The sequence below is a fragment of the Staurois parvus genome, unplaced genomic scaffold (assembly GCF_062004578.1).
Source record: "Staurois parvus isolate SC_StPar_1 unplaced genomic scaffold, SC_StPar_1.0 ptg000549l, whole genome shotgun sequence".
Taxonomy (NCBI): Eukaryota; Metazoa; Chordata; class Amphibia; order Anura; family Ranidae; genus Staurois; species Staurois parvus.
The window spans coordinates 396,965-409,272 of NW_028318345.1; the positions used below are offsets into that span (position 1 = coordinate 396,965).

The window sequence follows — 12,308 nt, forward strand, 5'->3', positions numbered from 1 at the left end:
AGGTACTCCATGCATGGAGGAACATGTGACTCCACTCGTGTAGCAGCGTTGGTGATTGACCCAGTGCTGTCACATGTGGGTGGAGCACTTTGTGTCAAATAGAGCAAATTATAGTTTACATTGAGGTCTCGTTTACACCATGTGCAGAGACATGAGTTTTTTTGTATGTGTTCTACAACAATTGTTCTCTACATGCCCTGTTCACACCACAACACTAGTATCGCGTGCGGATCTTTTCTGCGCACGAATCTGCAACGTGTATGAAACTCATGTTTCTGTAAGTGAAATCTGGACATTTATTTCCATCAGTTTTTCTGCACACATGGTGAATGAGGCCTGAAGGAAGGTAATGTGAGTATTTGTAGTTGGGGGATGCCTATATAAGCAAGGCATCATGTTAAAGTGGTTCTAAAGGCTGAAGGTTTTTTAACTTCATGAATTCTGTGTGCAGCAGCCCCCCCCCCCCCAATACTTACTTGAGCCCCATCTCGATCCAGTGATGTGCACAAGAGCCTAGGCTCTCTGGGGACTCTCCTCCCTCACTGGCTCAGACAGCAGCTGGAGCCAATGGCTCCCACTGCTGTCAATCACAGCCAGTGAGCCAATGAGGAGAAAGAGGAAGCGGGGCTGAGCCACGAATGGACACACATAGCAGTGGCTCAAGAGCAAGCCTGCTTGGGTGGCCCCATAGCAAGCTGCTTATTCTGGGGGAAGAAGGGAGGGGCCAAGAGCACCGGCGGGGCAATCTAGAAGAAGACTGGAGCTGCTTTGTGTAAAACCATTACACAGAGCAGGTAAGTATGACATGTTTGGGTTTTTTTTTTTTTAAAAAAAAAAGTTGACTTGAATATCATTTTAAGTATAGAATTTGATTGATAGACCGAGGTACCAGTTTCAGTGCTGTTGGCATTAGTCTGTCTCGTGTTTATGTAAAATGTTTTTCTCTAGTTCTGGATATTCTTCCTTCTCTACATCAATCATTATTTGTATATGGAGTGTACTTTCAACTTGCTGTGGGTTCCACAGAAAAAATGATCACCATTGTTCAATGGCAAATAAAATGTGCATGTGCCAGGCCTAAGAAATCTGTAAGCCTTGTTTGCTTAAGAAAATGGTTAGTGTATGAATGCAAGCACAGCTAGTGCGTGAATTACTCAACCTCTACCCGTGTGTGGTTTACTGTGCTTGTTTAGAAACAAGGACTTCTTATTAGGGATGCACTGATACCAAGTATTTTCACGAGTACTTGTACTCGTGAAAATGCTCCCGATACCGAATACCAATACTTTGCGGTGCGATTTGCATCAATACAAATTGCACCACAAAGATTATCATGCAATTTTAACAGGAATGCAATTCCTGTCCAAATTGTATGCAGTTTCCCCACTGCTGCTGTGTGAAACCAGGCATCCCATGCTGAACGGAGAGTGGGCATGTGGGGATGCATACTATGGAAGCAGATGGTCCATATTCTCAGAGGTAGGAGAGAAGAGAAAGCAGAAGGTATTTGAAATCCTCGTGGCTTTCTCTTCTCTCCTTGCAGGGATGACAGTTCGGGCTAGAGGGCTTTTGATTGGTCAGCAATGTCACATGTGACGGTGCTGGCTAATCAAAAGCCCCCTAGCCCGAACTGTCATCCCTGCAAGCGGAGGAGAGAAAGCCGCCTCACAGGTCCGGGATTTGAAATCCCTGTAGCTTTCTCTCCTCTCCTTGCAGCAATCATAGTACGGGCTAGACGGCGTCTGATTGGCCAGCACTGTCCATGTGACAGTGCTGACCAATCAAAGGCCCTCTAGCCCGAACTGTCATCCCTGCAAGGAGACGAGTGAAAGCAGCACTGATTTCATATCCCCGAAGCTTTCTCTCCTCTCCTACCACTGAGAATATGGAGCATCTGCATCGTGTCTGTGTAAACTCAGGCTATGACAGCCTGGGTTCACACAGGATCAGTGGGGAAAACGCATGCGATTTGGACAGGAATCGCATACCTGTTTCAATCACATGCTATTCTTTGCAGCGCAATTTGCGTCCATACATTTTGTGTGGCACCACAAAGTATCAGTAATTGGTATCGGTGAGTACTTGACTGAAAGTAGCAGTACTCGTACTCACTGATAAAAAAAAAGGTATCAATGCATTCTTACTTCTTATGATCTCCTATAGTAATAGCCATGCACATTTGATGTAGTTTTATTCTTACAAGATATGAACATTTAAATTTGTTAACTTTGGTTAGATAGACCCAAAAGCATTTGAGAATATCATATTTTAAGTTTAGACTTTGCATGAATTCAATAACCTCTAGGTATAGCAGCTACGGGCAGCCAGGACTAAACAGACTCCTCTGACTGTTTACACCCAAATACCCTCCAGTCCAATTCACCTAAACGAAAGAGGACAGATCCCCTTTTGGTTTTTTTGTTTTTTTTTAAAGGACAGGATCGGACCGAAGGTAGATGGGTATAAGCGGACACCTGTCTGCTTACACCTGCATGTCCATAGGAATGCATAGACCTTCTGATCAGGTCTGCTTGAAAAACTGGCAGACAGACCTGATGGGATTGCCCATATGAAAAGGGCCTAAGACTAAAGTTCAATATAGATAGCTCAGATTAGCAACTAAATTTCATTAGTTGCTATGCAGTTGTGGTGTACTCATTTATTTTCAGCAATTTTTGCGCCAGAATATTATGTAGCACTTTACAGAGTATGTCCACCCATTTACATTAGTCCATGCCAACCTTGATTTTATTATTTAGGAATATAATTTTGCATTCCTGTGACAGAGAATGTGTGTATAAAAATGCACAGTAAGTCTGTAAGTAATGCTTACAGCAAAATCAATTTCAAAATTTCTATAGCAAATACAGTGTCAGTGGTTTGCAAAATTTGCAATAAAATACTCCTGCCTGGCTACTTAGCAAAAATAACCACTCCAGAATATAAGTGAAATGTTGTCCCTAACACCGTTTATGTTATTGTACAACTTTACCAGAGGATTCAAAGTTTATGTAAATGATTTTGTATTTTTTACTCACTATGCCAGTAAGTGTTCATCTTCAGTAAGGCAACGATGCCACCTGTTGGTGGACTTGTATTACTGCCAGTTTGTCACATTGAGATGAAAAAACAGACTAAAGGGCTATGTAGTTTAAAAACCAGTAGAAGTGAATGTGGGAAAATGAAATGTTGTTCAATAAAATTAAATCCTTGTTCAATTTTCCCAGAAAATAAACTGTAATGTTTTGAGTAGATTGTTGAATTTGTGCATCTGTAATGAGAGTTTCTTTATGTTGGGCCCAGCTTCTATAAGAATGAGTTATCTTTGGGGTTTATTTATAAATACTTTCAGGCACATTCACCAATGAATGCTTAAAAGCTTTCATTGGTCAAAGTCACTCATTGGCGTACCCAGAGAATTTGACAGCCAGCAATTCCATGTACAGTTGATTGAAACTGTAAGCTACTCTTATATTCTGTGTCATATTTAGTATTTATTCAGATAAAGTCAGCAATGTATACAACAAATTTAAAAAATGAATCTCGAATTTTGTAAAACAATCTGCTGTTGTTGGTTTGCTGTGGATCATGTCTTGGACTCTTATTTAGTTTGCTTAGACTGGTAATAGGCTCCATGCACACTGGCTTAAAAAAATCTGTGCTCCTAGAGAAGTTTAGCATTTTGTCTGTAGAAGCAGCTGAATGTTATCCTACATGTCCATGCACATTAGGTCGTTTAGAGGAATATTTTAAAGTGTTACTAAACCCACAACAGTAAAATCAATCTGTATATGCAGTAAAACATGCTGGTTATACTCACTATGGAACCAACCTAAGGGGTTAATCCTCTGCATTGTGCAAAAATGCTGTCTGATCCTGACTTCTCTGCCCCTCCTCTTGTTTAAATGACCACCTGATACAGACTGAATCTGTAGTCACATGCTCAGTTTGGTGTGTATTTTTTTCTTGGGAGAGTGCATGTGACCAGCACAGGGCCAATCAGCACTTCCCAGACAAAGGGTCAGGACTTTCACATCCTCCTAGAACAGAAAGAAAACTCCTACAAGTTTAACCAGTGCTCTGATAGAAGTCACAAGACTGCTCTAACTGCTGATGAGAAAAGGTATTTAGTAATTTATATTTACTAAAATAATTGCGTTTCCATGTTCTGCGTACTGTGGAAGACCAAATATAGTGAATGCAGGAGCCTGGGTTTAGTAACAGTCTAAGCTCAGTGACACAGAAAAAAAACTCTTCTGTTTTGCATTTTTGAGAGTGGTTTTCTGGCAGAAAAAAAACACTAAACACTGCATGGACCCATATGGTAAATCGATAATGAGTCGCTGAGGTGTTATTTACATCCTGTGGAAAAAACACTTGCAGAAGCCAACCTATAAATCAGATTCATGGAACAGATCGGGCAGATTGCCAGTGAAAGAGATCCAAGATCCAAAGCAAACGACCCTTTGTTCAGGGTAAATTTATAGCCCAGCACATCTGCTGAGTGTCATATGAAGAAGAATGACAATATAGTATTATGGCAAACCTTGTCCAGACCAGTGCATAATGTGCTGGCAGACTGCTGTTATACTTTTTGCCAGTCATCCCCCAGCACACATGGTAGGTTTTTGACCCAAAATTTGTCCTGAATGATGCACAAGCGAAAACAATACCAGGTACATCCTAAAACATGATTGGAACCAGCACAAGGGATTCTGGGACATTACCATTTTTAGTGCTCTTATGCATTAAAGCAGCCTTTTCAATCTTTTTGTCTCTGAAATAACTTTCAGATCTTTGGGAACACCTGCTAAAGCCAACTTATTGGGGGTCTGTGGAAATAATGCCCCTTACATTGGTGGTCAATAGGAAGAATGCCCTCCTTACAGTGATGGTCAGAATGCCACCTTACAAATTGCTAAAAAGATCATTATTATCATGCCACTGGCATTTATCATTATCCATCTAAAGCGTACGTAAACCCACAAATAAAAATGTAATATATTGCAGCTTACTAGTGAATAACATACTTCATGTGCCTTCATGTCTACAATTTTTTCTGCATAACTACGAGGGCAGCCATGGTTGACAAGGACATTGCATTTCTGGCAAGATCAACAGGTATCTTCTGTACTTGCTAAAAATGTTTATAGCCTGAAAAATTAAATGTATTTTATCAACAACATCTTCTAATGACTGGTAAGCTGCAATATATAACATTTTTGATTGGGAGTTTAGATATGCAATTCAGTTATTAAAAAGAATCTGTTTTGGCAGGACATCTTACATTCTCCCTTAGTTTTTCAGATGTCCTATAAGCAGGTAAAAAAAATAGGATACTTTCACAGGAATTTTTTTGATAATCACATCCTCCAGTAATATGAAAAAGGAAAATGTCCAAGGCACACAAAAACATAGGGGGTTATTTACTAAACTTAGAGAGTGCAAAACCTGGTGCAGCTCTGCATGGAAACCAATCAGCATCCAGGTTTTATGGTGAATCTTAATTGAACAAGCTGAAGTTAGGGGCTGATTGGCTACCATGAACAGCTGCACCAGATTCTGAGAGCACAAGTTTTAGTAAATCTTCCTTTGTAGTTCTGCATTCTGACAGCTCTAAATTGATAAAAGAGGAAAACTGTTTGCTCTGGATTACTCTTTGCAGAAGTTTTTAAAATAAGCTGCTGAACATTTTAAGCTCCAATAAATAGGTTTTCTATGTGCATTGTAGAAAAAGAGAAAACAACATTATTGAGTGCCACATAAAGCATGGCCCTTTGTGTAAATGCATTGGGCTTGTAGAGACATAACCATAGAAAAGGAGAAATGAATTGACTGCTAAAAACAAGCACACTGCAATACCTTTTACAGTCAAGAACACAGGACGGAGCCCCTTTCCATTTAAAATTGTCTGCTTTTGCTCTGGGGCATTGAACAAAGAAATGAAAATTGTGCTTCTCTCTAAATCCGCTGCTAGTTTCCTCCATCTTTGCACATGTTCTTTTTTTCCTTAGCAGTCTCGCATTATATAGCCACGGACGCTAAAGCACAACATGGAGTTTTATTACTGGAAGCCTTTAACAAGGAACAGACCTGTTTTATTTTTTTACAGCAGTACATTAAACTTCAGCTATTCTAGGTTTAAAATCTGCAAAGGTGTTGACAGTGGTGATTTAGTGATGGACTGTAAGTTCATAGAGGCACGTAGAAGCAATCAATTTCTTTTGCAGAGGAAGTAAATATTGGGTGCTCATGGATCTTTGATATACCTAATTGCAAAGCACATTTGCCTCATAAAGATTCTGTGATTAAGCTATACAGGAGTTAGACTAAAAAATGGAAACACTACAGGATTTGCAGGTGTGAAGGTTACGACATGTTTCACGTTGAAAGTGATGTAACATTCTTTTGCTTCCGCTGTGTGATGAGACACCTAGCTAACAGGTGGGAAGACTCACTTTCATCATTCAGCCCGGCTAGTAATATGTCAGAGCTTACTGAGCTTCAAAGAGGCAAATTGTTGGTGCCCGCTTAGCTGGTGCCTCTGTGACTGAAGTTGCCAATTTATTTTCGTGTTGCGAGGTACAGTATCAAGGGTTATGATGGCATATACAGTTTCCGGGAAAACGTTGTCTGATAAGCATAAGTGCGGTTGACATGGTCAACTGATCGAAAGAGACAAAAAAACATTGTGCAGGATTGTGACCTGGAATAAGAAAACAACTGCTGCAAAAGTGACTGCAGAACTCAATCTCAGTCCGATGAAGACCGAGTCCCGTGAATACTGAGATTAAGCTCTGCAGTCACTTTTGCAGCGGTTGTATTCTTATTCCGGGTCACAGTCCTGCACAATGTCCTTTTGTCTCTTTCAGTCATCACAATTTAAAGTGTCATCACAAAGTGTGATGTTCAGAATGTTTTAGACATATACTATATAGCACACAGCCACAGGTGTCTGCACCTATAGGTCCAAGCTTTATCGAGCTGCCCAGGACTCCTGACTTATTGGAAACTCTACATTGTAAATAGCTTGTTTAACCTAACCTTCTTTACATCATTATTGGGCCTGCCTTTTGACGTGCAGTCTCACTGACTAATGCAACGGCACAGAAAGGTGTAGAGCAAAGCAAAACATCAGGAACTAAAGTTGCTATGTGCGTTTTAGAGATTTCTTGGCTTTAGGGTTTTTGTCAAGGTCTACATCCAGACAGTTTTAGATGTCTTCAGCAGATGTCTGCCTGCAGAGAACACAGGTTCATTTTCAGTCATTCATTTTTTAAATTATAGAGGTAGTTAGAATTTCAGACCTAAAAAAGAAGCTGACCATACTACCATTTTTGTCTGTGAATGTGATAGTGTAAGCCATGTATGCAGGCAGATCTCATCAACTACAAGATCTCTCCATCCAGAGATAAGATGTGCTTTGTCTTACAACACTGTGCCGACAGACTTTGGTCTTGGGTCTATGGTAGTGGTCTCAAAACTGTGGCCCAGGGGCCAGATGCGGCCCTTTGCTTGCCTTTATCCACCCTCAGGGCTTTATTCCTCCCACTGACATAGTGGAGCATAATTCATGCCACTGATACCAACAGTGGGGCACTATTCCTCCCCCGGACACCAATGATTGAGGGTCATTCCTCCCACTGACAACTGTGATGGGGCACTATTCCTCCCACTGACCCCAACAATGGGGCATTATTCCGCCTTCTGAAACTAATGATGGGGAATTATTCCTCCCACTGACACCGGTGATGGGGCATTATTCCTCCCACTGGCACCAATAATGGGGCATTATCATCAATGCTAGGACATTTTATACTCCCACGGGCCACAGTCTGGCCCTTCTAAAGTTTGAAGGATACTAAACTGGCCCTTTTTAGGAAAGTTTGGAGACCCCTGGTCTATGGCATCAATTTGATGTTAGAGTTAGACTGAGATAAAATGGACAGGTTCATTGGACTTGCAGTTGAACTTCTGACCTGCATTTGACCTGCCTCAAGTAAATTTTTCATTTTAATAAATTTATATAGGAATGCACAACCTATTTGAAGCGAACAAAAGCCTGTCAACATGGGCTCTCAGTGTCTCATCTGTGGTTCCATGTAGGCAGAGTGTAAACGGAACTAAATGCTACTTGCAATAGAATTTCACTCTTTAGATAATCTATTTTTGCTTGTTTACAACACTTTATCTGATAAGTGCATATCCAAATGTGTGAGTCAATTTGTAGAAACCACGTTATACTGTATTTTGGGCCTAAATCATAGTATTGACCTAACCATATTCTTTGCTCTCTTCCTTACAGTAAAGTATACTAAGGAGAAGAAGGAACTTTGGAAGGACCTCATATTTGCCAGGTGCACAAAAGAAAATGGTGGATTATTAAGTGTGTCTTGTTTTGACATGAGATAATCTAGGAATGTATGCCATTTTAGACAGAACCTCTGGCTATGTCTTATGCATTGACTTGACATGTGACAAGGCGGTATGAAAAATGGACATTGTTGCACTCTACTCTTGAACTGTGAAGAACTCTTACAAAACAATGAAGCTCATGATTTCATTGCTGCAGATCACCTTGAAGGGTGATGTTCTTCCTGAAAATCACTTTGTGTTTTCTTTGCATGTTTTCCACTGTTATTGGCACGACGTGTGAACTTATTGGCCTACTAAAGACAGACTCAAGAACACCATAAATGCAAAGTTAAGCTGTTTTTCATTTCTTCTGATTCTGAAATAATAATCACTAAAGTCAGTCTTGTTTGGTTATCAAATAACTTCATGCACCAGTTTGCTTCTGTGTACACATACGTTATGGAGAATAGCTTCCGTACAGATATTTTCAATATGTTTACTAGAGAAATGAAGATGTGCTATTTATAACTAAGCCTTATGTTGTGTACATACTGTCTTTGAAATATTGTGATCTAGTTTATTGCTTGTAAATGAAAAATTATATAATTTATTTAGAAAGAATAACTGTATACTATAGTTTTATTGATGAAAGAAATAAAATATTTTGTTCTCAGTGCCTGTTATTTTATTGTGTATAGGTTGATGGCAATTATCCTTTATGGAAATGTTTGTAAATCTTTAAGGTTTTTCCTTATTTCTTTTCAAATGGCTCATAAAATGTTATATTATTTCATATTAAAACAGTCAAAGTAATAAAGATAGTCTCATTAAAACAGCACCACACGCACATTTTTTGCTATATCTTTATTAAAGTAGTTTACACAATCAAGGTAGTTGATGGGAAACTGCAAACTTCTCTAGAATAATAACATCTTGAAAAGAGTGTAATTGGAGTCAGGTATTATCTGCAAAAGGTCAGGTTTGTGAATCAGTTAAGAAGAGGTCTCCAAACTTTTAGTACTGGAGCCACATTATTTATTTTACAAATAAAAATTAGTTCTTTAAATATATGAATAAAATGTAAGTGCAAGATGAAGTTTTACTTGGAGCTTTTTTGTGGTCAGCATGATATTATTCAGAGCAACAGAGAAAGCTACAGGAAAAAAAAAACAAATCAGAGTTCCCCTTTACATTTGGGTCTTCAGCAGACTAGCTCTTTACATCAAAGTCCCCCTTTACATCAGGGTCCCCATGAGAGTTCCTCCTTTTATCTGGGTTCCCATCAAAGTTCCAACTTGTATTCGGGTCCCCATCAGAGTCCCTCCTTTGCATCTGATTTCCCATCAGAGTCACCTCTTAGTTCTGGATCCCCATCGTAGTCTGCCCTTACATTACACTTGCTGTGTAGCTGTAGCAGCAGAGCAGGAGCCGGGAATTTGGGCTATAACAACAGAGAGAGCTGATCTGGACAAAAGAAGTTCCGTCCTCCTGTGAATGCTGGGGTCTAGCAACCAATGATAGTAACCTACGATGGAGACTAAGGGAAGAGGTGGGTAGAAGCTCACCTCTGCTGATCTGCAATGAGACCTGTGTTAGAGCACAGTGGGTCCACATTGAGGATATACCATTGACTCTGTGGACCAAATAAAATCTTGTTGTGTGTTGTATTTGGCTCGCAAACCATAGTCATGAAAACCTTGGTCCTCCAGTATATATATATAAAACCACACTTGCAGTTATAAGCTTTACAACATAATTCTTTTTAATATGATACAGACTTTAAATGGACTAGCATTAGTAAACAGATATTAAAGCATATCATATTTACTTGTTTTAAACTTCTTTTTTTTTACATTTCTTCAGTTGCTTCCTGCTTTCCATGCCTAGGCAAATTATGTTATACATCCCAGAAGTCTTCAGGAGGGGTTTTCTCAGCTAAGCACACCCTCCTGTCTGTATGCCTGAGCTAAGGGAAGATGGGATCCAGGATGTAAATGCTACATGGATCATCTGCCCTTACTCAAGATGGCCATGGTCAAAAATGCTAGGAGGTGTTTTTTAAAGTGATTCATGAAGCATGGAGACATGGATAGATGCGGGAGTTTACTTTGAATAATAAAAATGAAATAAAATAGCATTTTTGATTTGTGCTGCTCAGATGCAGTGTTAGTTTCGCTTTAAGCACCTTAATAGAAGTCATTGATGCTCAAGTAATAAAAAAGGATTTTACAATTTCTAAGACTGGTAAAATGTACAGGCAGACGATATACAAATGTAAGATGTTTAGTGCCGTTGCAATTCTCCCTAGAAGAGTGAGTATTCTTTAAAGGCTTTTTCAAGGGTTTGCCATAAATCCTTAACTGGTTGCCGACTAGCCGTAGTGTTTTTACTGCGGCAGGGCGGCACCTCTGCACAGAGCAACATTTTTTAACGTCGTTCTTTAAAACAGGTAGGGGGTGCACGAGAGGCGCGTGCCCGCCCTACCCATCCCGCCGATTGCGGCAGCGGGTGTCCCTCACCGGGTCCCGGCTGGTCATTACCCGCTGAGACCCGGCGATCACTGACAGAGCACAGCTGCAGTGTTTACACTGCAGTTCTGCTGTCAGTTCAGAGCACGCTGAACCTGAGAAAAGAATTTATCTCTCTGGATCAGCATGTTCCTGTGAAGTACACACCCCTGCCCCCTAGTAAAACACTCCCCTCACACAGTTAACCCTTTCATTACCTTAAAAAAGTTAACGCCTTCCTCCCCAGTGCTATTAGTACAGTGTCAGTGTTTTGTTTTTTTTTTTGCACTAATCATTGTATTGGTGTCACTGGGGATGTCAGTGACCCCAAGTCAGTTCCCCCCCAGTGTCAAAATGTCTGCTGCAGTCCCACCATAAGTCGCTGATCACTGTCATGAATTGCTGATCACCGCCATAAGTCGCTGATCACCTCAATTATTAGTATAATAAAAAAAGAAATCCCAGTATCTTTCCTGCCATTTGTAGACGCTATAACTTTCACGTAAACCAATTAATTTACACGTATTGGGATTTTTTTTTAGCAAAGACATGTTGCAGAATACATTTTGGCAGAAATTTATGACTAAATTTGATTTTTAAATTTTTTTACTGGACATGCTTTATAGCAAAAAGTCCAAAATATTGGGGTTTTTTTTCTTTTTTTTTTTAGCGCAAAAAATAAAAAACACAGGCGATCAAATACTACCGAAAGAAAGCTCAATTTGTGTGGAAAAAAAGGATGTAAATTTAATTTGGGTGCAGTGTTGCATGACCGCGCAATTGTCAGTTAAAGTAACGCAGCGACGTAACACAAACCGCTTCCTGACCGCCTTATAGCAGAAATACTACTACAGGGCGGCATGGGTGCGCAAAATCACATATATATATATATATATATATATATACACGTGATTCGCGCTCCCGTGGTTTTTACGCCCCTCCCAGATAGCGTCAGATTGCCCGTCAGTACACCAGTCATCACATTTAACCCCTTGATTGCCAGGAGCACGCTCATGTACAATAAACCTCCATTGCTAGTATAGTGTATGAACGGGTCAATATCTGATCAGATCAGCACTATACCAGCGTTCACATTAGTATAGCGTCCCCAAAAACGCAGCGTTAGTGGGATCAGCCCCGGAACCTGCCAGCACCTGCGTTTAGCCCCTACGCTTACCCCCCCTTCTCCCCCAGCAAGTGCAGTGTCAGTAGGTCACTGTCACTTGATACATTGCACACAAAACCGCAGTGTTCGCAGAATCAGGCCTGAACTCTGTTAGCACTTGCCGGTAAATTTTGATGACTCTCATATGCAGCAGAGTGCCAGTACTAGTGCCGCTCTACCTTTTGGTGAACTGGTGAGTACCAACGGTCTAGTACATTCTGGTCTTTCACATACCTCCTTGATTTTTGGAACTGTTTTTCACGGAATATCTGTATGCGTTG

At 40.3% G+C, this 12,308-nt stretch overlaps 1 protein-coding gene across 5 annotated transcripts in view; it reads left to right on the forward strand.

Moving 5' to 3' along the window:
- Positions 1-9,028, forward strand: part of PIP5K1B (phosphatidylinositol-4-phosphate 5-kinase type 1 beta) — a 207,046-nt gene extending 198,018 nt beyond the window's left edge. For all 5 annotated transcript variants that reach the window (XM_089691041.1, XM_089691042.1, XM_089691043.1 and 2 more), the window contains one exon: positions 8,306-9,028. In XM_089691041.1, coding sequence (XP_089547167.1) covers positions 8,306-8,308 — 3 coding nt within the window. In that variant the 3' untranslated portion in view covers positions 8,309-9,028. The remainder of the gene's footprint in view (positions 1-8,305) is intronic.
- The last annotated feature ends 3,280 nt before the right edge of the window (positions 9,029-12,308 follow it).